This window comes from Delphinapterus leucas, chromosome 19 (genome assembly GCF_059928025.1).
Source record: "Delphinapterus leucas isolate spDelLeu-1000000601 "Yukka" chromosome 19, BTC_Dleu_Yukka2, whole genome shotgun sequence".
NCBI lineage: Eukaryota > Metazoa > Chordata > Mammalia > Artiodactyla > Monodontidae > Delphinapterus > Delphinapterus leucas.
In genome coordinates this window covers 18397547-18425491 of record NC_143147.1, presented here as the reverse complement: position 1 = coordinate 18425491, position 27945 = coordinate 18397547, and the positions used below count along the sequence as shown (strand labels likewise).

At 38.3% G+C, this 27945-nt stretch overlaps 1 protein-coding gene across 6 annotated transcripts in view; it reads right to left on the bottom strand.

Moving 5' to 3' along the window:
- The window catches only part of UBE2G1 (ubiquitin conjugating enzyme E2 G1), a 132007-nt gene that overhangs the window by 26336 nt on the left and 77726 nt on the right, over window positions 1–27945 (bottom strand). For 4 of the 6 annotated variants that reach the window (XM_089900591.1, XM_089900590.1, XM_089900594.1 and 1 more), the window contains 2 exons: window positions 6011–6058; window positions 5795–5897 (listed from right to left, as the gene is read on the bottom strand). In XM_089900591.1, the coding sequence (XP_089756717.1) occupies window positions 5795–5897; window positions 6011–6056 (149 nt within the window). In that variant the 5' untranslated portion in view covers window positions 6057–6058. The remainder of the gene's footprint in view (window positions 1–5794; window positions 5898–6010; window positions 6059–27945) is intronic. The other 2 variants (XM_089900589.1, XM_022595420.2) reach the window with 1 other exon arrangement.

Genomic DNA, 27945 nt, shown 5'->3' with positions numbered 1-27945 from the left:
ACATTAGAGATCACTGATTTATGGCACTTACCATTCTAGAGTCAGAGGAAAATATCAAGAAAAATACTGGTAATAAATACTGGAACGATATGAGCAATCTATTGTTAATTTTTTTTTTAATCTATAGAATAAGCCCATTTGCCTTTACGAAGAAAAAGTGAGGGTATGTTTATATACAAATAGAAAAATGTCTGGAAACATGACACCAATATATAATAATAATGGTTAATTAACTCTGAAGCACAAGATTATGAGATTTTTTTACTTTCTGCTTTGTACATTTTGATATACCATGAATTTTTAACCACAAGCAAGTATTAATTCTTATTGCCTTTTTCTAATCATAAAAGCAAGATGAGGGGAGTTAAACAAAGAAAGGTAGATCATTAACACCAAACACTTCTAAATACTTAGGAAAGGCCACTAGATTCCGAGTATAAAAAGTAACCTCGACCTTAAAAACCTCGAAACAGAGTAACTGAGAAATTAGAAGAAAGAAAATAAGGGTAGTAAAGGGCTTACCACGAAAAAGAAAGAATATCCTTTCCTTTTGCACAGGAAGAAAACAGACTGAATGTAGTACAGATATCCAGGGGTAAAAAAGGAAGAAAGCTGACAAATTTTATGCCTGCCTTATGGTCTTAATTTTCATAATTTATGAGACTATCTATTGAAGGGAAAAAACATGAAGACTTGAGGGAATGGAGACTAGAACAGCAGTTGTAAAGAGTGCATTACACTGTTAAGAGATAAGTCTACCTTCTCGGACTATGTTACCCTAACTGGATAAATTAGTGCCAAAACTGGCCTTAGGAAATATTAATTCTATGAACTAGTTTTTCAAACTGGGGCTGCAAAGCTAAGTAAGTGAGTCACTAACGAGTTTTCTTTATAAACCAATAAAAATAGAATAAAAAGGGCTTCCCTGGTGGCGCAGTGGTTGAGAGTCCGCCTGCCGATGCAGGGGACACGGGTTCGTGCCCCGGTCCGGGAAGATCCCACATGCCGCAGAGCGGCTGGGCCCGTGAACCATGGCCGCTGAGCCTGCACGTCCGGAGCCTGTGCTCCGCAACGGGAGAGGTCACAACAGTGAGAGGCCCGCGTACCACAAAAAAAAAAAAAAAAATTTTGAGGTATGATTTACATACCATGAGATTCACCCTTTTGAAGTGTACGATTCAATGGGTTTTAGTATATTCACAAAGCTGTACCATCACCACTGCATAGTTCCAGAACATTTTTATCACCTCCAAAGAAAACAAAAACACTTTGAAAGCCACAAATACAGAAAATAGCCAAGAATCTATGTAAAACAACATCAAAACAGCTACCACAAAGCCCATGTACTTTATCCCACTGGTAAGACTATTCCGATACTAAGTTAGCTTTCCTGGGTCCCTGAGTTCTAACTGATATCAGATCTACTTAAAAGCTTTATATTAGGGGCTTCCCTGGTGGCGCAGTGGTTAAGAATCCACCTGCCAATGCAGGGGACATGGGTTCGAGCCCTGGTCCGGGAAGATCCCACATGCAGAACAACTAAGCCTGTGTGCCACAACTACTGAGCCTGCCTTCTAGAGCCCGCGAGCCACAACTACTGAGCCCGCGTACCACAACTACTGAAGCCCGCGCGCCTAGAACCCGTGCTCCACAAGAGAAGCCACTGCAATGAGAAGCCCGCGCACCACAACGAAGAGTAACCTCCACTCGCTGCAACTAGAGAAAGCCTGCGTAACAAAGACCTAACACAGCCAAAAATAAATAAGTAAAATAATTTTTTTTTAAAAAAAGCTTTATATTAGCTGATTGGAATCCCTATCATGAAAAATTGCCTTAGTCTATTGAATTATTTTCAATCTTTAAATTTTAATAGGACTATCCTTAAAAGTTTAAAGTACACAATTTTAACTCTGTCTGCAATGTCCTCACCCATTCTAAACTAATCATGCAGTTCCTTACAGTTTTTCTCCTACAGGTGGAATCTCTAACTTCTCTAATACCTGTGAAAATCCTACTTGTTATTTTTAAAAGCCTAGTTCAGTAGTCCCAACTTGTGGGCACAAACTTCTAGTGAACAGTGAACAGCCAAGTTAGCAAAAAACTCAGAACACTCAAAGAGTACAAAACATAGTAAACTAATATTAAAATGTCACATATTCACTATTTTTCAAATATATAAAGATCTACTACGATGAACAAAATGAAAGTTTATGAAAAGCATCAATGAATTAAAAATACCTTCCCTCCCATTATACATTCTCTTCACAGGTATTAATAGTATAATTACTAGTATGATGTTAAAAAGAGGTATGAAACCAATAGTTTCACATTTGAAAAGGTTGAGAAATCTAGGCCTAGTTCAAGTTTCTTCTATTAGACTTCCCTTACTGTTTTTGTATTAAAATTATAAAAATCTTACAAGTATCAGATCCTATCATTCTACTTTGTCAGATCCTATCATTCTGCCATATTTACTTATTTAAATGATATACCATATGCTGCCATCTGAAATTTTGCTCAACACTGTTCTTTTATATATTCCTGATAATGTCTCCTGTTTATTCATTTTTACCTGCCACAATTTTTCTATTACAATCAAAATGTTTGCTTCTGATTTCTTTTGCTATTACAAACAACAGAATGTTGAACATTCTGAACTCTTTCTAGGCATTGGGTTTTACCCTAGAAATGAAACAAGACAAAGTTTAAATAACTGTTTAAAGTCACACAGATAACAGTGGTAGCCTCAGGGAGCTAAACAAAGAGTCTCCAAAACTCACATTCTTAAGCACTAAATGATAAGTGGCACAGCACTGCCACTGATCAATCAATTTCTAAGCCACGCAGGCAGGTTCATTCCCCCCAAAATTTCATTACAGAATATATGGCTTACTGTTTTTATATTAGGGGCTTCCCTGGTGGCGCAGTGGTTAAGAATCCACCTGCCAATGCAGGGGACATGGGTTCGAGCCCTGGTCCGAGAAGATCCCACACGCCACAAAGCAACTAAGCCCGTGCACCACAACTATTGAGCCTGCGCTCTAGAGCCCAGGAGCCACAACTACTGAGCCCGTGTGCCACAACTACTGAAGCTGGCGTGCCAAGAGCCCATGCTCCAAAACAAGAGAAGGCACCACAATGAGAAGCCCGCGCACCGCAAGGAAGAGTAGCCCCCGCTCGCTGCAACCAGAGAAAGCCAGCATGCAGCAACGAAGGCCCAATGCAGCCAAAAATAAATAAATAATTTTATTTTTTTAAAAAATTCCTTATTTTCTAAGCCAGCTAAAATCCAATTTCTGTTGCTTGTAGCCAAAAGCCTACTAACTATTACAGTTACTAACTCTTCAGTTCCCACTTTAGACATCTCTTCCTCTGGGAAAAATTCCCTGACACACTCATAACCTGCCATGCTACCAACGAGTTCTCACAACACCTAATGCCTCCCTCCATCATGGCTGTCCTCAAAGTGTATTAAATAACTATGCAATGAGCTGTCTTGCCGACTAAACTGTAACCTCTTTGGGAACAGTGACTATTAGCTAATTCAAGATCATGTTCCTAGCATCTAGCATAAGAGTGCTGAAAAAACTTCTGGAAACTAAATGAATGAGTAATGTAAATGCCAGTATACTGCTTTATTTTTGCAACCATTCTAAGTAGGAAGTCGCTAAAAGGGATGGCCTGAACTCAATAAATCATAAACCTCTTTTTTGAGGGCTTTAAAAACAATGTTACAACCATCAGCACATGAATTTTAGAAAAGGTCATTAATAAAAAGCAATCATACCAAAGTAATTCTGGATGATTATTATAAGGTCTGTCAATTGCATTAAGGCTTCATTACTCACAGGATGTTCAAAGTATGTGTGGCACTGAGGTTAAACTGCGGCCCAGGTGCAGCCAGTGCTCTCATCAGGAAGGGACAGTGCAGAAGTGGCAGCCAGTTGTCTCGTTAGCAACTCCAGAGGAGCTGCCACAAATGCTTCTGCTGTCCACACCTCAGATCAACAGCCAGCAGTTTTTAAATGTATACGAAAGGCCAGAAATATTTTTATTGGCGGCAAGAATGGCCTAATTAGTGCAATGAGTATTAAAGTGTCTCTCTTTGGTGAAGCTGAAGGGACACAACATATATATGGACCAGCTGATAATATTTAGAGATGCTTGCCACCATCACACGAAAAAAGTGTATGAATTTTGCAAGGTCCTTAGAGATCGAGGTCAAACCTGGATGCCTAGGTAATCTTCTACACAGACATTAGTTTAGAAGAATTTCTCTTGTTATCACATATCAACTTTAAGATTAACAAGATTCTGTCACTGGAATGTTGCTGTATCTCCCTTGAGTAAACCTTCACGCAATATGTTTTGATTTAAAAACCTAGAAGACCAGAACCTCATCAGGCTCATAGGCCAGGCTGTATGTATGATTTTTGTGTGCAAAATTTGGTAAGAAATTTGCTTTCAAATAAATAATATTAAGGTTGTGGAGGAATACCTCTAGGATGGCTTTCATTGGCTACTGTTATTTACCAAACTAACACTGTAGAATGACTAAATTGAGTTATTTTAGTTTGCAACAATTACCAATGCAGGGACTTCCCTGGTGGCACAGTGGATAAGACTCCGACCTCCCAATGCAGGGGGCCCGGGTTCAATCCTGGTCAGGGAACTGGATCCCACATGCATGCCACAACTAAGAGTTCATATGTCACAACTAATGAGCCTGCGAGCCGCAACTAAGATCTGGTGCAACCAAATAAACAAATAAATATTTTTAAATAAATAAATAAAAATAATACCATTAAAAAAAACAATTACCAATACAAACATACCGCTGGGGAATCAGCAAAAATTTTGACTGGGAATAGTTGTGACAAAACATAAATCATTTTTTTCAGACCTCAGAAAACCCCCAAATCAATACTACAGCTCAACTCTGTATGTCATATATCAGTTTGCTCTGGTATAGAACTAGCTCTGAAATTTCTCTTACATCAGGTGTTGGCAAAGGGGAGACAAGGGAGTTACCATCTCAGAACATCTAAAAAAAAACTATTTCACCATCAAAAAAATGTTTGATGTATCCAAATCCTTGCTGGTTAGTACCATCAAGGACCACAGTTGAGTGACCAAGTATACTCCCCAAGAAGGTCCCTGCTGTCCTTCAGTTGTATGTCTTTGAGAAAGTTGCTGCATTTTTTTTTCAATACTTCAACTTCTATAAAAAGTGTGAGGGCTTCCCTGGTGGTGCAGTGGTTGAGAGTCCGCCTGCCGATGCAGGGGACATGGGTTCGTGCCCTGGTCCGGGAGGATCCCACATGCCGCGGAGCGGCTGGGCCCGTGAGCCATGGCCGCTGAGCCTGTGCGTCTGGAGCCTGTGCTCCGCAATGGGAAAGGCCACAACAGTGAGAGGCCAGCGTACCGCAAAAAAAAAAAAAAAAAAAGTGTGAGACTTGTACTAGTCACTAACATCAGATAGTCAAGATCCATCTTACAGAACATTAAATATTAGTAAGTTTAAGTTGGTCTGCAAACACACAGAACAGAAAATCAGACTGTGGTCTTTGAATCTAAAAATGTATTACATAACATATTTAAGAAACTCCATCTTTTTCTATTGCTCTTTGATTACACCACATTCTGTTGTGTATCTTTACATCGGTTAATAGTGATTAATTAAAACTGATTAACTTTATCACTTTTATAAACTGGGAAACTTCAGTTTGTCAAAATAGTTTATATTTCAATTGCTAAAAGAGCTCCACTTGGATGTTAGTTCCATTATACTTACTAAAGTGTATCTGGAGGACCAATAATAAGGACTTCCCATCGGTAGAGATCATTGTCATCTATTAAACCTGCTGAAAAGCCTTCCACTGGGTTTTTGTTGAGTTCTGTGGAAAAAGAAAATGTTTATCAAAAATTTTAAGTAAATAATCTTCACCCAACATTCATTACAGAACTTGAATATACATGTTATAAATTCTAACCTGTTAAATGAACACACCTGGATCCATTAGCAAAATGCTACCTGATGTCCAAAACATTTCCATTTCTATAACACAAAGAAGCAATGGGTAAAGCAAAGTATCCAGAAGATCAACTTCTACTGTGCCCTTTTACTTCTACCCTGGTTTCCAGCTAGGTTCTCACCATTCTAGTAGCTCCCTAGTGGTATTTAGGTATAGCCATACAGAGAGCTTATTAAAATGCAGGTGTCAGGACTTCCCTGGTGGTCCAGTGGTTAAGACTCCACACTCCCAATGCAGAGGGCCCGGGTTTGATCCCTGGTCAGGGAACTAGATCCCACATGTCACAACTAAGACCCAGAACAGCCAAATAAATAAATAAACATTTTTTTAAATAAAAAAATAAATAAAATAAAATGCAGGTGTCAGGCCCATCCCCTAGAGATTCTGGTTCAGAGGGAAATCAAACCAATATTTCTGGTAATTCTTATGCTGTGGTCTTTAGGATACATATTCAGAAACACCAAGAGTGCCTGATACCTTTTCATTGGAATTTGCTGCTTAAGCAACCTTCATTTATACTAATAACTATATGTCTACATGAGTAAGTCCTCTGTATTCTTGGGGATATACAACTACAGTTGGTGTTCCTGTGCGGCCCATCAGACTCTGAGCACAGACAGAGCAGAGGCTCCATCCATCCTGCCTATGTGTGTTGACCCCCTTGCTGACCAGAGTTTCCAGCACCCAGGAGTAGCTTAAGAATAATAGCTGGATAGCCAGGAGATGGAAGCAACCTAAGTGTCCATCATCGGATGAATGGATAAAGAAGATGTGGCACATATATACAATGGAATATTGCTCAGCCATAAAAAGAAACGAAATTGAGTTATTTGTAGTGAGGTGGATGGACCTAGAGTCTGTCATACAGAGTGAAGTAAGTCAGAAAGAGAAAGACAAATACCGTATGCTAACACATATATATGGAATCTAAGGGGAAAAAATGTCATGAAGAGCCTAGGGGTAAGAGGGGAATAAAGACACAGACCTACTAGAGAATGGACTTGAGGATATGGGGGGGGGAGGGTAAGCTGTGACAAAGTGAGAGAGTGGCGTGGACATATATACACTACCAAACTTAAAATAGATGGCTAGTGGGAAGCAGCCGCATAGCACAGGGAGATCAGCTCAGTGCTTTGTGACCACCTAGAGGGGTGGGATAGGGAAGGTGGGAGGGAGGGAGACGCAAGAGGGAAGAGATATGGGAACATATGTATATGTATAACTGATTCACTTCGTTATAAAGCAGAAACTAACACACTATTGTAAAGCAATTATACTCCAATAAAGATGTAAAAAAAAAACTGCACGAAGAAAAAGAATAATAGCTGGAGCCTACAGGAACAGCAGTAGCAACGTGAGATTTTCCTCTTCCAGAGAGAGTGCTCTAGCATGGTTGGGGAATGATGGGGGCTGGGGACGAGAACAGAGGCAAAGAACTAGTGAGGTGGCGGGGACACAGGCCATGAGGGCACCTTAGAGGAGACAGGTGAGAAACAGTTCCTAGAGACACAGAGCTTAATAAAATAATGACCAATCCATGGTGAGCGTCATGTCAGGATTTTTTAAACAGCTTTAATGAGATATAATTGACAATTCGGTAAGTTGCGCATATTTAAATCACATTATTTTTTTACATATTGATATATGTATACAGCTGTGAAGTCATCACCACAGTCACGATTGTGTGTGCATATAAATATATGAATCACCAACAAGCGGCACTGGTTGGCTCAAATTGAGAAGTGGGACAAAGCACACAGGAGAGCGATTGAGAGAGGGCTTGCTGGGAGGCTGAACAGGTTTGTAATTCTCATATAATTCCTGCCATCATCCTCAAGGAGCTCAGTCTCATGATAAGTAAGTATAATACAACTCAGAGTGCTATAAAGACTGAACAAAGTGTGTTAGTAACTGAGAAGAAAATATTAATTTTTTGAGGAATCAGAGGTGGTTATTTCAACAGATTTAACACTCCAACATGCCAGTGAAACACAGAGAGAGCCAAAAGTGAAAGTTTATTTATATTTAAACGTGAATGGCTTCTTTTCTCAAAATTTGAGGGGAGATTTTTTTTTTTTAATTTATAAGTCTAGTATTTTTGCCTAACTGGCAAAACAGATTTTTATAAATAGTTTTAAATCAGTACTGTGTTTTGAAACACAAGAAATGCATTTTTACTTTTAAACAGCTATTCTAAGACATTTTTTAAATACTGAAAATGCAAAGAAATTGTATTTCAATCTTGTTATTTTGTTTATCAATGCAAACATTTACTGAGTGCCAATATGCTGTAGACATACTGGGAAAGATCTGAAAGTCCCACTTTTACTGTCAACTGAGGGACAGAGTGGAGCATAGACCATTACAATCTGGGCAGGTAAATTCTACACTGAGTCATCTCATTTCTAACCTTTCTCTAGACAAACACTGGTATATTACTTAGACTATTTTCTCCAACACTATATGCAAGAGTCTTATGGAAGATTCTATAATTTATCTAGAAATCACCTAACTATTGCATTTTACATCAGAAGTCCAGTGGAATTTTATAAATGTAGGTGGGTAAATTCTTAAATTAGCATACATGGTCAAAATTACCCTTGAAAACTTCCTTACACTTTCCATAAAGTAAATTATTCCATCTCACTTTTGTCAATACACCATAAGTTCTTTAAAAATCTTTTGCACATTCTTTCCACGCTTTTCTTCTACAGGAGTGATTGTGTCCATTCCTTGTTTCATTAAGTAATGCAAAAGTAATGCTGCAAGATGTCCATCTATCTCAGTTTTGTCATGGCTTTTGCCCCTAGCGTGGATCCTCATAGCCTAGATCCATGGGTATTTAACAGGCTTAATCTACCTATTAGTGGCAGATCGTTACCTACCTTCATGATTCCTTCAAGGTCCAATTCCTCCATGGGGCCTTCCCTAAATAACTTACCAAATAATCTTCTTTTGACTTCTGCTAAATTCCTATTAATCATACTTTTAGTCTGTACTGCATCACCCGGCACTTAACTATCAGCTCCTGATTCCCACAGAAGTAAACAGGCAATTAAATGTTCCAACATTAGTACAAGAATTTGGAGGGGCACAAAGAAGGGCACGTTATAATCATGAAGAGACAGAAAGGCGTCTAAAAAGAGAAGAGACATCTGAAATAAGACAAAGGATTTTGGTGGAGAAGGTGCAAGGCTTACACAGAGGAACATATACAAAAACTTGAAATATGGAGATCAGCATATGGGGGGTGGGGGGGGAGTCATACAGCTGAAGCTAGATAGCATGTCGGAAGGACTGCAAAGAGCCTTTAGAAGCCATGTTAGTTTAGACTTTATCCAGAGAGAAATGACGAGCCTTTGAAGAGTTTGTTTTTGTTTTGTTTTGTTTTTAAAACAATGAGGTGACCTCATGAGATTTACTTTTTCAAAAACCAATCTCTCAGTATATGAAAGATATGTGGAAAAAAAGTATGTGAAAGAGTAAGGCCATGTGATGACAAAGAGACCAGAAAGGAAGCTATTAAAGTAATCCTGAAAAGTGTACCTTTAGTATATGGTAGTGGGAATAATAAACAGGGATACACAGGAGATAGAATCCATCAACCAAGCTTGGTGATGTGGGGGGTTTTAGATAATAAGCCAAAATTGACACACATTTCCTCAAAAAGTTTATAAACATTGAGTTACCATATAGCCCAGTAATTACACTCCTAGGTATATACCCAAGAGAAATGAAAACATCTACCCATATAGGAATCTGTACCCAAATGTTTATACCACAGCATTATCCATAACAGTCAAAAAGTGGAAACAACCCAAATGTCCATCAATGAATGAACAAATTATGATATATACATACAATGGAATATTATTCAGCCATTAAAAAAGGAATTTAAGTGCTGATACATGCTACAACTTAGATGAACCTCAAAAACGTCAGGCTAAGTGAAAGAAACCAGACACATAAGGTGACATATTGTATGACTCCTTTTATATCCACAAATCCGGAGACAGAAAGCAAAATGGGGGGTGGGATGGGACGGAGATAAGAGTATGATAAATGAGTACGGGAGGTCTTGGCGGGGTGATGAAAACGTTTCGAAACTGAAAAGAGATGGTGGTTGCACAACACTGTGAATACGCTGAATACCACTGAACTGTACACTTTAACATGGCTAGTTTTTTAAAAAAATGGTTAGTTTTATGTTATCTGAATTTCAACTCAATTTTTTAAAATGATAAATAGGTTTCTACATAGGGCAACTGGGTAGGAGTCTGTTTTTTTCTCTGAAATGGGAATTATAATAAAGATGTGCTGATTTTAGGGGTGAGGGAAAGAAATAATGATAGGTTTGGTTTTAAGTATCTATGGGGCATAAACAACACATTGTTTTGTTTGTTTTTTTATATCTTTACTGGAGTATAATTGCTTTACAATGTTGTGTTAGTTTCTGCTGTACAACAAGGCGAATCAGCAATATGTATACGTACATCTCCATATCCCCTCCCTCTTGAGCCTCCCTCCCACCCTCCCTATCCCACCCCTCTAAGGTCGTCACAAAGCACCGAGCTGATCTCCCTGTGCTATGTGGCAGCTTCTCACTAGCTATCTATTTTACATTTGGTAGTGTATATATCAGTGCCACTCTCTCACTTCGTCCCAGCTTCCCACCCCCCCCCACGGGTCCTCAAGTCTGTTCTCTACGTCTGCATCTTTATTCCTGCCCTGCCACTAGGTTCATCAGTACCGTTAAATACATTGTTTAAAAAAGAAATTTGAGCTAGAGACTTGGGGTTATCAGAATATTGCTGATAATTGAAGCCATAAGAGTGGTTAATGGCATCACCCAAGGAAGAGCCTGAAGTGTGAACTGTAGAGAATCTAACTAAAGGAATTCTAGAGAATACCAATATTGGGGAGATTAAAAAAAAGAAGGGGCTACAAAAGTGACAGAAGTAGGAAGAAAACCAGGAAAAAGCTAGATCAAAGAAGCCAAAGGAGGGCTTCCCTGGTGGCGCAGTGGTTGAGAGTCCACCTGCCGATGCAGGGGACACGGGTTCGTGCCCCGGTCCGGGAAGATCCCACATGCCGCGGAGCGGCTGGGCCTGTGAGCCATGGCCACTGAGTCTGCGCTCCTCAATGGGAGAGGCCACAACAGTGAGAGGCCCATGTACCGCAAAAAAAAAAAAAAGAAGCCAAAGGAGATGTATTCCAAGGAGAAAGTTACCAACAACGACAATTACATGCTGCTCAGGAAAGAGGGCGTCTAAATTCAGTCTACTGAGTTCAGTTAAAAGAAGGGCAAGGCTGCCCTAGGCCTAAGTATTTAGTTTCAGTGCAATGGTAAGGCAGAGACAGGCCATGCCGGCAACACTGAATTGACAAAAAGAAGGTGAAGCAGAAAAATACAGGTGGAAACTTTTTCTAGAAGTTTGTGATGGAAAACTATAGTGGCCATAAGCAGATGAAATTCGAGCAGGTTTTTTTTTAATGGGAAAGGCCAACGAAAGATGTTTAAACATCCTATCACATTTAAATGTTAATAGAGATACCTCATACTATATTTGAATCCAAATATAAACAAACAATAAAATTTAGCTGGAAAAAAATGCAGATTTATTTTTTAACATACTCTTGGGTGGAGGTGGCCTTCCTAAGCAGAACACAAAACTCAACAGTCAGATTATACTACACAGCATATTTTAAATCCACTATAGCAATAAAGCTTAAATACAAATGAGAGACTGGGAGAGAATATTTGCAGCACAATAGGTAAAAGTCTAATATCCCTAATACAAATAGAGTTACTGTAAATCAAAAGAAAGAGTAAACATGCAAAGGGTACAAACATAATGGGGGAAAATGGAAATTGCTAACAAACACAAAAATCTAGCCTACTTAAGATAAATATTTAAACCAAGAAGTGCCCATGCTTGGGTTTCTTCTTAGATTCCTAAGGTATTACAGAGAAGTTCTGAATGTGATAAAGATACATTTTTTTCTGAATGCTACCTGGACACAAGTAGAGTTGGAAAGAGCTAGAAAGAGCTCTCTTTCCCTCATATCATGAATGCTAAAACAAAATTATAAAGTTCTAAAGCACACAAAACTAATCAATAATATTAGAAATCAGAACGATATAATCTTTTCTTCTTTTTCTTTCAGAGTGGTGAATGAGGGTGGTATATGGGATGAAGAATGAAAGAGACTTCTGGGATGCTAGTAATGGCATGCTGTACATAATATTTATGCATTTTTCTTTGCGTATATAATACTTCAATTTTTAAAACTCAGTAAATCCCGAAGCGCCAGTGATTGTTAAATGAAAGTTATGTATGCATGCTGTGAATCTGGAAATCACTGTGGGCCAAAATGGTCTACAAACCATGAATTGAAAAAGAAATCAAGGGCAAGGTAATGTCCTTGAGAATAATGATTTAGATAGGTATAAGTAATGGAAAATAATGCATGAGAAGGCTTGCTATGATAGAGTCATTATTTAAGAATAAGACTAGAAGAGAATGGGGAGCACATATGAAAAGTAAAAACTCCACAGTCCTGAACCTGAATCAGAAGTATCGATGTGAATTCACAATATAGCTTTAAAAATGCTGAGCTCTGTCCACTAAAAAGGTCGAGAAAAATGACCAACTCTGTAGCAATGAGCATCCCTAGTGCCCAGAATATGGGCTCCAAATATGAGTCATACTTAAAGGGAGCAGGGCTCTTCAGAAAAATGGCTGATTCCAGGTCTGCGGTAGGAAATGTTCTAGGATCATCTCATACCAGATAAAAAGGAAGCTATCAAATAATACTATGGTCTTGTTAAAAGTACTCAGCCAACTTGAAGAGATTCCCACTGGCTCAATATGCGACAATTTGAGCATCAACAGTTAATAACCACAAAGGATTGAAACATATGTTTTAACCCATGAGTTGAAAAACAGTGACTTAAAAAACAACAAACTAATTGGTCCCATTACAGGATGCTAATAAACCATTTTGTTATTTTGAAAACGAATTTTTTTTAAAAAGGCGAAGGAATCAAGATTTATTCTTCCTTTTCTATACAAATGTTATTGTCAGGAAATCAAACAGTGACTGCTATTTGATCAAATGAGTTATCTCTCTATAGAAATGGTGCAGTTAAAAAATGAAAATTTATGGGAGGGAGGCTCAAGAGGGAGGGGATATGGGGATATATGTATACATATAGTTGATTCACTTTGTTATACAGCAGAAACTAACACAACACTGTAAAGCAATTATACTCCAATAAAGATATTTTTAAAAAACAGAAAAATTATTGAAACATTGCCATTTTTTCATTTTAACCTAGGCATTTTAGAAAGGACAACCAGACATTAACGTCTCCTGATAAATAAACCACCACTTACGAAGTGATCTCACCTGATCTCACCAGAACCCCTAGACACAATTCCCAATTTATAGAAAATACAGAGAAATATGTTTAAGAACATTCCTGAGACACAATTAGCAAAATCTATACTTCGGAAAATTCTAAAAAGCAAGGCCTAGAATCCTCAATAAATATACTGAAACAGCAAACAACAGAGCGGACTGAATTCAAACTTTTAAATAATGTATGACACGTGCACAAATTTAGAGGCTGACTAGATCTAACAATATTAAATTATTGTTAATTTTTTCAAGTGTGGTAATGATAATGTGGTTTTTTACTCCCTTTTTTTTTTAGAGATACATGAATCTTTAGAGTTACTGAAATATTTACAGACAAACAATGATGTTTGAGGATGTGCTTCAAAATCACAAGAGATGGGGGGGGCAGGCAGAGACAGAACAATCAAGAGTGGTTGTGACCTAATAACTGTTGAGGCTAGGTGAGCACATGGAGGTTCGCTGTACAGTCAGTCTACTTTGGTATTATTATATGTTTAAATTTTTTTCTCCATGAAAGTTTTTTTAAATGCAAAAAAAACCCAGTTTTAATATAGTCTAAAATAATGGTTTACAATATTTTGTTGATCATGTGAAAATAAACCTTCACTGAGCCTTGGCAAAAATACAAGGTGTCTCAAAATAACGACATTCAAAGACCCAAGTATGTCATTTTATACTTGGCTATTAAGAAAATAAGCTACTTTAACTGTAAATACCCTTTGCCAAGACCAAGACTAAGTCTAACAGCTACAAAGCTAAATACAAACTGTTATTTATAGTCTAGAAATGATGTTCCTTTATGTCTCAATGGTTGTAGTCTCCTGCTCTGGGGAATGTGCATTCCTGTCAAGTTTATTTATGTATCACACAGCTGGCTGTAAGGTGCATTTCTGTAAAGTGACTATTTTTATGCTGGCTTCATTTTGAACTGCTGAAATCTCAGATAGAACCTTTTATCCAGACACTATCTAATTACTCTTCCTAAGTATTGAGATGGTTTGTCAAAATAATTTTGACCTTATTATCAGAGGAATAAATTGCCATATTACTTTAAAACACACATCGCCAGAAACCAAGTCACCAAAATTAACTGGGAAAATATTCCTGTTTTGCAAACGTCCATTAACTAATCAATATCCAAAAAAGTAATGTATCAGCAAACAACCAAAGGTTTGTTCATATTTCCTCTAAAGGTTTTTTAAATGCATCAATTAAATCACCTTTATACATTTCTGGTAAACTTTAAAAGTTTGCTTAAAATCAGAATTTTTTTCTTTACACTATGTCATAAACCAGGGCTAACTGATTTCCTAATCCAAAACATTTTCAACCTAGATGAATTTCTTTCACTGTGCTTCAAAAACATAAGGAATATGGAACAGACAAGCAGAAGGGGTCAGAGATAGTATCTTGCAAAGATTTTGCCAATATGCTTTTGAAAGGATTTGCTTGGCAGAATGCCAGACCACATTCCTAAAATAGCACTTAAGGAAGTTCTGCTGCCTGTAATGTTTCACCTTGCTTACATCCGCTTCAAACACTTATTACCTAAGGGCTCTTCAACAGTAAGTCCTGAGTATGTTGTTGTTTGTGCTTAAATACAGCAGCAGCAGCTCATATCTCTGACAAGATGTGCTGTGGCAGGAATTCCCCACAGTACATAAAATGTTACACCTTGACACTATAGTCTACGGTTTTATATAAACTTCTCACTTATTTTTTAGAAATAATTTGATAAAGACACGATGCGCAGGGGGACGGGGGGGAAGGGGGCGAACACAACACTTGTGAATTTCATCTCACAAGAGAAAATATGGGCCATAGTTTGGCACAGAGTATGGTATTATGTCAGTCAAACCTGGGTTTGAATGCCAACCTCTCTCACTACCCTTAGCACCTTAAACAAGTCATTTCTCTTTTTGAGTGTCACTTTCCTCATCTGTAAAGCACAGTAAAAAGTACCCATGGCAGTGTTGCAGGACAGATGGGCAAAACTGTAATATGCAAAACACTGTCCATCTTAGAGTACAATAAATGTCAATTGTCCATTTTCCTCCTTTGAAATTGCTCATTAGACTACAGGCTATAAAATGAATACAGGGACTTCCCTGGTGGCGCAGTGGTTGGGAACCCGCCTGCCAGTGCAGGGGACCAGGGTTTCAGCCCTGGTCAGGGAGGATCCCACATGCTGCGGAGCAACTGAGCCCGTGCACCACAACTACTGAGCCTGCGCTCTAGAGCCCGAGAGCCACAACTACTGAGTCCGCACGCTACAACTACTGAAGCGCACGTGCCTAGAGCCCCGTGCTCTGCGACAGGAGAAGCCACGGCAATGAGAAGCCTGCGCACCGCAATGAAGATTGGCCCCAGCATGCCGCAACTAGAGGAAGCCTGCATGCAGCAATGAAGACCCAATGCAGCCAAAAATAAATTAATTAAAAAATAAATAAAATAAAATGAATACAATGTTCTTTAGAATCTCAAGAACAAGCCATACCTTAAATACTTCTTTTTGGAAATACTACCCACCCCTGAACATCACACTGAACTGCTTGTTTTGGTGTTGTTTATTCTGTACCAGTTTATTCTGTACCCCATACCCCAGGGCCATAAAAATAAGTGAATGAATACCTGACAAGCCAAAAGAATGAGACCTCGCTGAGGATTTTTAAAATCAGAATTAAACAAAGGGAGCCCCAATCCATGGGGGAGCCTGAGAGCTGCCAATAGCCACAGCTCAAATCTCAAAGAGAAAACAGATGTGTGAAAATGAAGCCAAAATGAAGTCAAATACACAAAAGTAAGCAACAAGAAGAGAGGTCCTAACAGAATTCTAGTTCCTTAAACCTGGTACCTGCCCTCTTCCATAAATTTGGTTAAGGGTCATTTTTCCTTTTTTATCTAAACTTACTCTAGTTCAATTCCTGCCGCTTCCAACGAAGAGTACGCTTTTCTCCATTCAAAGAGTCGTATTTTTAAGCTTTCGTCCCAGTTGGTCTCTAGTCAGTTTCCCCTCGAATACTGTATAGCAGTGGCTCCTAGCTTTCCTTTACCCTCAGCCACATTACACAGGGGTTACAATTGGTTCTCAGCAGGGCTGGCAGGGTATGATCACCCCCAAAGGCAGATGAATGGGGTAATCTATTCACTCTGCCACCAACTGCTGAGGGTGAGAATCATTAACCACTTCACTCCATGCTGATTTTCTTAAGTACTACTCAAATTAAATTAATATTTCTAATAGCTCTTATCTCCTTATCTGTTTTGTATAAAACTAGGTAAGTTGCACTGCTTCATGTTATCAGTACATGGAATGTGCTTTTTTTTCTTTCTTCTTTTTGCGGGGGAGGGGGGCTGGGGGTGGTGGGGGGTGGTGCACCATGTCACACAGCTTGCAGGATCTTAGTTCTCCGACCAGGGATTGAACCCTGGTCATGGCAGTGAAAGCGCCGAGTCCTAACCACTGGACCACCAGGGAAGTCCCTGGAATGTGCTTCCTTTTGTATTTCTCCAGGTTTCAGCAACCTCAAAGTGAAGTCTACATCTCCTTACCATCCCTTGTTATACTCACTTGCATGAACAGCGTCACAATCAAAATTCCCCTAACACGATGATGAGGTTCTCGAATCTCCATTCCAACTCACTTCGAGCTCTCTTCAACCACCTAATACTACATATAAAAACCCAGGAAGACTTCAGAAAAACAGTCTCAAAGAAATTACAGAAATATGAAAGAAGATATTATAAAGGAACAGAGACCTGAAAGGCAAAGTATAAGAGTTTAGAAAAGAACAAAGACAGGGATTACAGTCATTTTAGAAATTTAAAAATTGGGGGGGGGGGGGAGGATACAAAACAAATCATGGTCATAACTTTAAGAAATATACCTTAAATGGGACTTCCCTGGTGGTCCCATGGTAAAGAATCCACCTTACAATGCAGGGGACTCAGGTTCGAACCCTGGTCAGGGAACTAAGATCCCACATGCTGCGGGGCAACTAAGCCCGTGCGCCACAACTAATGAGCCTGCGCTCTAGAGCCTGTGCGTCACAGCTAGAGAAGAGAAAACCCACGCACCACAACAAAGAGCCCGCGCGCCGCCAAAATCCCGCGTGCTGCAACTAAGACCCAACACATCCAAAAAATAAATGAAATAAACAAATAATAAATCTTTAAAAATAATTTTTTTAAAAGCTGCTGCCTATAAGGATCCCAGTGTCAGAAGCCAGAACTGAGAGTGTTCCCAGAAACAAAGATGAGGCACACCTGCTGCTCCACCCCCACCCACCATAGTCCCTGGGAGGGCAGCAGCATCTCGCCCACCCCAAAAAAGAAATACACCTTAAATGAAAAGGTAAACAATTACATGTTGAACAGAGTAAAGATAATAGATTAAGCAGATATACTTTAAGTTAAATTGATACTCTTGAAGAGATTATAATATAAATGTCATAAATAAATATATGAAACTCTCCTGTAATAAATAACTAAATATGCAGGCTGAAAACATACTCTACAACCCACAAAAAAACTGGTACAAAATAAACACCACCAAAACATCTGTCAAATGAGAGGTACTGAGTTTTAAAGCAAAACAGTATCATGAGCATCCAGACAGAAAAAAAATCAAGTCAAATGTAGGTGGGCAGGTAGAATCTGGTTGGCCTCAGATTCTTCCACAACAGGGAATTCAGGAATACTGAATGAATAATCACAGAATTCTGAGGAAAAGTGTGATACAAAAAATGTGAAACATAAAGAAGGGGTAGAAACAGCATGGCATTAAGCTCTCACAAGTATTGTGAACTTAAGGACTTAAGTTAAATCACTTCTTGAAATAACTGCTGGGAAATTAAAGAATGCTGTAATAGTAAAACCAAGGTGAAAAGACCAATGTACTTACTGGCCGTTTAAATACATGACTAAAACTAAACAACCATGAATGGTTATAAGCTTTTAAAAACGTATTATAAATCCTGATAATGTTTAAATAGGTCTTAGCAAAAAATAAATAACATAACATAAAGTAAAATAAAAATAGGTAGGTAGGTAGTCAGGAGAAAGGAAGAAAGGGAAGGAAGAATATATACATGTGTTTATTCCCTTATCCTGGTTTATCAATAAGTCAATGGGTTGTACTAAAAGAGACTCAAAACTATTTAGAGGTTTTTATAATTTTCTTCTCTCGGCTTTAGGACTATTTTAGGAATTCATCCCTTCTTGTAGTAACAAACATCTGTTTGGAGTAACAAACATCAATCATGTTTGTAATAGTATCTTAGTTTCTTTTTTTCAGTCAAATGCAACCAATTTAATTAAAAATTTATAAACGGCATGCATATTATAACTCCCTATTTCTACATTCATTATATATGCATTAAAAATATCTGGAATGATGTTCATCAAATGTAGGTGATGGTTATTACTCAGTGCTTGGTTTCTTTTTAACTTTTTCTCTAAATTATGAAAAAAGCCATTTATTCTAAAATAACACAGGGAAATAAATTGTAAGCAGTCACTCTACCTCCTCATCTTTCAAAAATAACCATTATTAATAATTAGCTCTATATTCTTTCAGATTTTAAGTATATTACCACATAGTACAGAAAGTAAGATCATATCATTTTATACCGTAGTCACGTAAGTATGGTATGAACATTAGATACTTTCTCCCCCTGTTCGTTCGTTTATAATACTGCCATAAAATTTTTTGTACTGTCCTGTACACCTGTGGAAGCGTACCTAGAATGTATAAGTTGAATTGTGAGTCAAAGGAACATGTATATCATCTACCAAAATCTCAATTCAATTTATAGTCCCAGAAACACTGTAGGTATCTATTTCTCTACAGCCTTGGGTGTTATCCTTTTCCCGCTGACAACTGATAATTTATACTTCCTACATGCATTACCTATTTGTATTTTTTGCCCTTTTTTACCTTAAGTGATTCAGCCTTTTCTTATTGATTTGGGTGAGCTTTATAAGCTGTATGGCTCTTTATAACTGCCATTTTTGTTTTAAAATGTTCTTGATTTGTGTTGTTTTTTAATTTTTTGCTAAACAGAGAAGTTCAAGGAGTATAAGTTTTTTTAAAAAGTCAATCTTTTTTCACAGCTCTTTGGTTTGTTGTGCATAGAAAAAACCTCTCTCCCTCAAGCCCAGACTAAAACATTCTTGATTGCTTTCTTTTATTTTAATGATCTTATCTTTTGTTTTATCTTAACCATTGGCTAATTGTTGACCATGGGCAGGGCCCTCCATCTGTAAAGTGAGGATAACAGTGTCTATTTCATAAGGTCTGTTTGAAGAACACATTCATGCACCTGGAGTGTCTAACCCAGCAGCTGGCACATTGTAAGCAATCAGTAACTATCACAATCCTTTCATAATTTATGTAAACATAAAGACATAAATCTAGCTCCCCTCCACCTATCGCCAGTATGATAAGCCAGTTGTTCCAAGGCATTTTATTAAATAATCCACCTTTTCCCCAAGAGTTGAAAGCCAGCCATTGGTAGATCCTGGACTTGAAGGTCACTGAACTGTAAATTCACTGCTTCTTTCCACTATGGCACTGAATTCTGGCTTTGGTTTCATATTTGCCTATAACAGCATCTCCTTTTAAAATGTTTGACTTACCTTAAAATCTACCAAGAAAAGAAAATAACTCAAACTGGTAATCCCATTCTCTCACTTGTTGTACACATATATAAATTTCTAAATTGGATACAGAGCACCTAGAAAGCAAGCATCCTAAATAATTAAAAATTAAACTCCCTAGGGACTTCCCTGGTGGCGCAGAGGTTAAGAACCCTCCTGCCAATGCAGGGGACACGGGTTCGAGCCCTGGTCCGGGAAGATCCCACACGCTGCAGAGCAACTAAGCCCGTGCACCACAACTACTGAGCCTGTGCTCTAGAACCCGCGAGCCACAACTACTGAACCCACATGCCACAACTACTGAAGCCCGTGCACCTACAGCCCATGCTCCACAACAAGAGAAGCCACCGCAATGAGAAGCCCGCACACCGCAACGAAGAGTAGCCCCCGCTCGCCGCAACTAGAGAAAGCCTGTGCACAGCAACAAAGACCAACGCAGCCAAACAACACAGCCTTGTTTTTATGACTGGGAAATGCTTGTTTTAGGTAAAGAGAAAAGAAAGATGAGCTTACTGACAGTGAGTCTTTTTTTAATAAAAGTTGATTTTGCCCATACACACACACAAGTATTTCAAAGTCTCCAGTAGCTTTACAGTGTATCTATAGCTATGACAGAAACTTAAAACAAAAATTACATATAGCCCAGATAAAACGACTGATAGACAGTCAAAAACATTAGACTATTTCCAACTGAAGGGAAGGACAGATCCCTAAAACAATACATGAGAAAACTGGACTTAAACCCAGAAAATGATAAAAGCAGCACTGAAGCTAGAGGCAGATGGTCACTGACCATCTAGATGGAAAGTTTATGTAGTTCTTAAGGCAATCTAAGGAAGGAGCTGGCTTCAAAGCCAACAGAAAATGTTTCCTATGCTAACTAGTAGTTTGGCTTAACTGCATTCCACTGGCTTTAAAAGAATGAAAGAAAACAATTTCATAAAGAAATGAGATGCAGTAACATATGCCATCAGATGAAGGTTAGGATAACACACTGATTGAACCACGAGAGGTCCCCTTCCAATCTCATTTCCTTGATAAACTCTAAACACAAAGTTACAAGACTGTGATATTTAGGGCCAAATGCACCTGATATTTACAACATCCAAACTCTCATCATTTACTTAAGACAGCAGCCAATGATTCATTATACAAATCTGACTTATATACTAGCAGGAAAAAGTCAAAATTCTCTTGCTGTGTCCTTAACTCTTTCATATTAAAAAAAAAAAAAGAAAAAAAGAAAAGCTACGTGTTAGTGCATTATCAATCTGAATGACAGCTTAGTCAAATTTAGTTTTTAATTATGAAAATTCATATCCATCCTGTGCTTACTTGCACTCCAAGCAGAAAGTCCTTTCATAGTCTTCCTCATAAATGAAGAACAGGTAAGCACATATTTTTTAATTGTTTATATAAATTTAAATATATCCCACGGGATTGACATATATATGCAACTATGTATAAAATAGATTAACTAATGAGAATCTACTGTATAGCACAGGGAACTCTACTCAATGCTCTGTGGTGACCTCAATGGGAAGGAAATCTAAAAAAGAGGGGATATTATGTATACGTATAGCTGATTCACTTTGCTGCTGTACAGCAGAAACTAACACAACATTGTAAAGCAACTATACTCCAATAAAAATTAATTTAAAAAATAAAGTAAAATATATCCCAGAGTTTAAAATATTTCACTGTGGATATGCGCTAAATTTTAATTAGTAAATTCCCTATTTATAGTTGTTTTAAATTTACTACAGCTACAAATAGTATTTTGTATTCTAATCTGGTAGGCAAGAATATAACTTACTTTACTAATGGGGTGAGTTTTATTTTATATGCTAATTACAATGAAATGCCATGCTATTCTTGTCGTTTATCTGTTTTTTTTTAGATTTTCATCTTTTTCTTAATTCTTTTATTAAATAAAATTATCAATTTTAAATATTATATTCAGACATCTACCTTTGCTCTTGTTTCTAACTTTCAGTTGATTCTCCTGGATTTTTAAAGGAGATTCATCATTCGGCAACATATTTGGTATCTTTGTTTCCATTATTTGTGTTTTGCTTTTGTCTTGTTTTCCTACAAGGGCTAGAACAGTACCAAAAAATATGAACAACAGCAGTTATATACATCTTTTTATTATTCCTCACTTTTAAAACACATGTAATTACTGCTAATTTCCAACAACTATTATTTATACATTAAAGCAGGTCCTAAGTTATTTTTTTGCTCTGGGGTTGTTTTTTGGGTTTTTTTTGTTTTTGTTTGTCTGTTTGGGGGGGGGGTGCTTTGGTTCATTTTTATTTTAAAAAATTTTTTTTTGGCCGCACCGCCCATGGCACATAGGATCTTACTTCCCCAACCAGGGATCAAACCCATGTCCCCTGCACTGGAAGTGGGGAGTCTTAACCACTGAACCACCAGGGAAATCCTGGTTTATTTGTTTTTGGTTTTTATTTACTTATTTGGCTGCGCCAGGTCTTAGTTGGCACCTAGGATCTTCGTTGCCACACGCAGGATCTTCGTTGCAGCATGCAGGATCTTGAGTTGCGATGTGTGGGACTTAGTTCCCTGACCAGGGATCGTACCCAGGCCCCCTGCATTGGGAGTGTGGAATCTTAGCCACTGGACCGCCAGGGAAGTCCCCCGTGCTTTGTTTTTTAAGGTAAAGAATGGAAGCCAGATTTTTTCAAATGCCTTTTCAACATATGTGTATATCATTACTGATCACAATCATGGGACTGTTTCTTCATTAATGTATTAATATATAGTACCAGTAGTAACAGGAAAAGATTATCTTAGCAATCCTAAGTAGAATCCCATTAGTCATTTATCGATCTATTTTGTTGATTTCAACTTGCTAAGATTTTACTGAAGACACTGTTATCTGTAACTGGGATTGGTCCAGAGGGTTTCTGTGTGTGCTCTGTCAGATGTTGATATTGGACTCAGACTCAAAATGAAACAGGAAGCTTTACAATTTTTACAATAGCATAATTAAAGTGGGAACCAGAATAAACACATTATTGGAACATGCTAGACAAAAGCAGGCTCTTTGGGAATTTACAGAATTGTCCATTGGGGGAGAGGGGAATAAATCCAAAACTTATGTCACATTTGTATATAATATACATTTTACCAAAATAACTTAGTTAAAAAAAATTTTTTTTTTTTTGGCTGGGCTAAGCAAGACATGCATCACAAAAGTCATAACTCAGGTGACTTTCCTGGCGGTCCAGTGATTAAGACTCTTGAGTTTCCACTGCAGGGGGCACGGGTTCCATCTCTGGTCAGGGAACTTGCCTGCCACACAGTGCAGCCAAAAAAAAAGAAATGGGGGGAGGGTCCATAAATCAGAATGACAGCTTTGTCTACATAGAAATGTAACCACTTGAATGACAGGGGAAAATTACTAACATATGACCAAGCATTAATCTTCTCTTAGTGCACATAAGTGGATTCATATTACAAAAACAAAAAAGGCAATGCACAAAGTAAAAACTGGAATGGGTAATATAAATGTAAGATGTTCTAACTCAAATGCATATTAAAACAATGTGATTTCTGGTTCTTCTACTATTTCCTCTAAGTAGGCCCAATCCCCCTCGTGCCATAGGGAGAAAAAAATAAATCTAAGCATAAGGCCATTCCAGTTCCAATACAAGATTTCTTCCAGAGAGGAGAGTAACACATGTGAAAACAGCAGTGATATATTCCTATTAATTCACTTTCTGGTATATCTCACCATCATGCCTTAAACTCCTCAAACCTTTACTTAAGTTGGTACTACTTGATATGTTTCTCTAATTCTAATCACAATTTATTTACTTTATTTGTATGTATAATCACATTAGCAAAAGGAGAGAATCCTGCTGCCTGATGAGAAATGGAGTACATGCAATATACCTTTACTGAAAGGCATACTGTGAATAGTGATTTTCTCCACATTGAGTAAAAATGGCTTCTAGAAAATGGGATGCCCTGTAAAAAATACAGGTGAGCATAAGAGGCCTAGAAAAGGACATACAGTCAAACAAAAAAGTTGGAAGTGATAAAGCTTATTAAGGGAAGAAAACCATAACACAAGAGCTTGTCTATGACCACATCCCCCCTCCACCATATAAAAGACAGTGCTTATTTCTATGCAAGAGAAAGAAAAATGAAGGTAACATTGACTTGGGCATGGCATGGTGCTTTTCTGAAAAGCCGAGAAATACTTTGTACCATAGATTTGTAACCATAATCGGCATGTATGCCACTAAGCACTATGTGGATATAGCAGTAGGATTTTGAATCTTCAAAATTATGAAGAAGGTAAAAGTGGAGGAAGAAGAGAATTCGGTAGAAGAGTTATTACATTGCAAAGCAAGTCCTTAATTGTTTCAGAGGTTTAAGAACAGTGCAAGAACACACAAATTTAAATATCATTGGTAAAACAGCTTCTGATAGCAAGGCTACAAAAAATTTCCCCCAGTGAATTGTGGAAAGCTATTAATAAATATAGTAGTGCTGAAGAGCAAATGTGTAATCTCAATGAAAACAGATCTTTTTTGGGAAATGAAAGCCATCTTATACTTTCATTTCATAAAACCAGAAAAATTTGTCAGACGAACATTGCTTTTATAAAGAAAAACTGAAGGGGATGTTAACCTAAATTCTTTATTGGTATACTCTGAAAATACAATACCTAAAATGTGGATTTTTTTTTTTGCAGTACGCGGGCCTCTCACTGTTGTGGCCTCTCCCGTTGCGGAGCACAGGCTCCAGACGCGCAGGCTTAGTGGCCATGGCTCACGGGCCCAGCCGCTCCGTGGCATGTGGGATCTTCCTGGACCGGAGCACGAACCTGTGTCCCCCGCACCGGCAGGCAGACTCTCAACCGCTGCGCCAACAGGGAAGCACTGGAATGTTTTTTTCTATGTACTTTTTTAGTATTTTCTGAAAAAGTCTGGAGGGGGGCACTTTTTGTAAAGCATACTTTTATGGGGGGAGAGGGGGCGCGGGGAATGCAGCTCAGCTTGTGGGATCTTAGTTCCCTGATCAGTGGAAGCACGGAGTCCTAACCACTGGACCGCCAGGGAATTCCTGCATACAATCTTTTTGTAATCAGAAAATAAAGCTATTTCCAAGGCAGAAGGAGCACTGAGTTTATTTTCATCCTATACATTCTTTCGTTCTCAACTTCCCCATTTTCTGACTCAACTGTGCGGGTTCCAGACTTATGTTCAACCATGCCCTACTCTTTTCATTTACTCCATCTATTCATCATCCCTGATGTTTCTTAAATGTCTCTAGTGACCATCTACTTTTAGCATTGCTACTGTCAACATCAAGTCTAGGTTTAATCTTAAAATATGATTAAAATTATTAACTGTTTTCCACCTATACTGAAGATTATTTTTTTCTGTATTAACGGTAAGGATGTTTTTTGAGGATGTTGTATATTATATTATATTATATTCCTTTCTTATGAGAAAAGGAATTCAGGAGAAATAATTTTCTGATCTCAGTAATACTTAGGCCTCTTCAGAGTGTGTGCTTTATTTTTATCTTATCTATACCATGAATTGCATAACTGATCATATCTGCCTTTACACTTTGGCTGTGAGAAACTTAAGAGCCAGTTTACACCAGCGATAAGTACAAAGAATTATTTCATATGTATTTTTAGTAAAGCTAATTCTAATGAATACTTTATGCCTGTATCCATTGTTTTCCTTTCACTCTCACTTCAAATTGATGTCAACTTGTTGGAATTTATTCATTCATTCAAATATTTATATTTAAGTATGTGCTAGGCGTTGGGGATATAACAATGAACAAAATAGTTCCTGTTCTCTTTGCTCTTGAGACAAAAGGGTCTCAAGGATCTTTCATGCTGATGGGGAAAGATAAACTATAGTATATCAAATGGTGATAAGCCTCCGTAAACTACTTTTTGAGCAAGATGGGAAAGACAATAGTCTGACAACTTATCTAACCAAAAAATATTTAAGCAACGTTTTACCTCATCATTTTCCCTACTCTTAACACTGTACAACAACATCAATGTACTTGGTGCCTCTAAACCATACACTTCAAAATGGTTAAAATGGTAAGTTTTGTTTTTTGTTTGCGGTACGGCGGGCCTCTCACTGTTGTGGCCTCTCCCGTTGTGGAGCACAGGCTCCGGACGTGCAGGCTCAGCGGCCATGGCTCACGGGCCCAGCCGCTCCGCAGCATGTGGGATCTTCCCGGACCGGGGCACGAACCCGTGTCCCCTGCATCGGCAGGCGGACTCTCAACCACTGCGCCACCAGGGAAGCCTGGTAAGTTTTATGTTATATATATTTTACCACAATTTTTAAAAAGGCTTTCTGATCCTCTCACTCTCATGGTATATAACCAAATTTCTTAGACAAACTCTCCCTCTAAAATTTAGCTCCATCTCAATCCTTTCTCATTCTCTACTTCCCTGAATCACTGACACTCCAAATACAACCTGAGCCTGTGATTTACACTCCCACTTCCCCTCAGACTTTCCTCCCTCAGGCTTTGATGACTCCCCTCTTTCTTTCCTAGTTTTCTCCTCCCGCTCTGAACACCACTTCTCAGCATTTTAATGGCTCCTTTTCCTCCACCTGCCCCCCAAACACAGCCTTCCAAGAGTAACCCATCATTTGCCCTTTTCTATTTGTTCAACAATCTACTCTTAGGTACTTGCACACACCAAAGGCTTCAAGTACTACCTTGTGTGGGGTGTTACCTCCAAATTTACCTCTCATGAGCTTCAGAATCTACTTCCCAACAGGACCTCAACCTAAGCTCATCCTCCCCGCCAAACCTGTTCATCCACCTGACTTTCATTATTTCCCCTTAGTCATCCAACTTTGAAACCTGGCAATCATTCCCTATTCCTCCCTCTTCTTCACCCATTACATCCAACTAGCCTACTAAATGACCCTAACTTCCAGTACCTTCCCCAATAATCTGACCTACAAACTGTCACCAGATGGATCTTTATTGGACAAAAGTTTGGTCATTAACCCAGCACTCATGTTCCTCTATGACCTGACCTCAAAAGAAAGCTTTCCGTCTTTATCTCTTACTTTACATCCTCCCCTCCTTTGAATATACACACCATCATACTCATACTCCTAAATCATATCCCCTCCCTCTTTTTACTAATGCCAATCCCCTAAGCTTAAACAGTAATTCATACTTCTACCAAACTTTTTTTTTTTTTTTTGGCCGCACCGCAAGGCTTGCAGGACCTTAGTTCCCCCACGAGGGACTGAACCTGGGCCACAGCAGTGAAAGCACCAAGTCCTAACCACTGGACTGCCAGGGAGCTCCCGAAAGTCTACCAAATCTTAACGGGCTGGTTCAAATGTCAGATCCTCCTATAAACCTTCCCAAATCAGGAATGTAAATTAACCTTTTCATCTGTGCTCCCTGGTATTTTGTATTAGTGAATTTACCACATTCTAGCTGTATGAATTATGTCTGTCCTTATAACTCAACTATATTTTAAGAGGCTCAAAGGGAGCCATTTATTTGGGGGAGGGAAGATACAAAAACTCACCTGACTGATAATAACATATGAACACTAAGTATAAACCCTTTAGTTTTATGTAAGAACCATGCTAAACATATTTAATAATTATTAAGTACCTACCATTATATTTTGCCAAAATGACATTTAAATCTAGGCAATCCAACTGGATACACAATCACACTTGACTATAATTATGTAAAGAGCTTGGGGTTTTGACAGTAGTGATTAGGAACGATGAGATCAACTTACTTTGGGTTTCAAAATAGCTTCAATTCT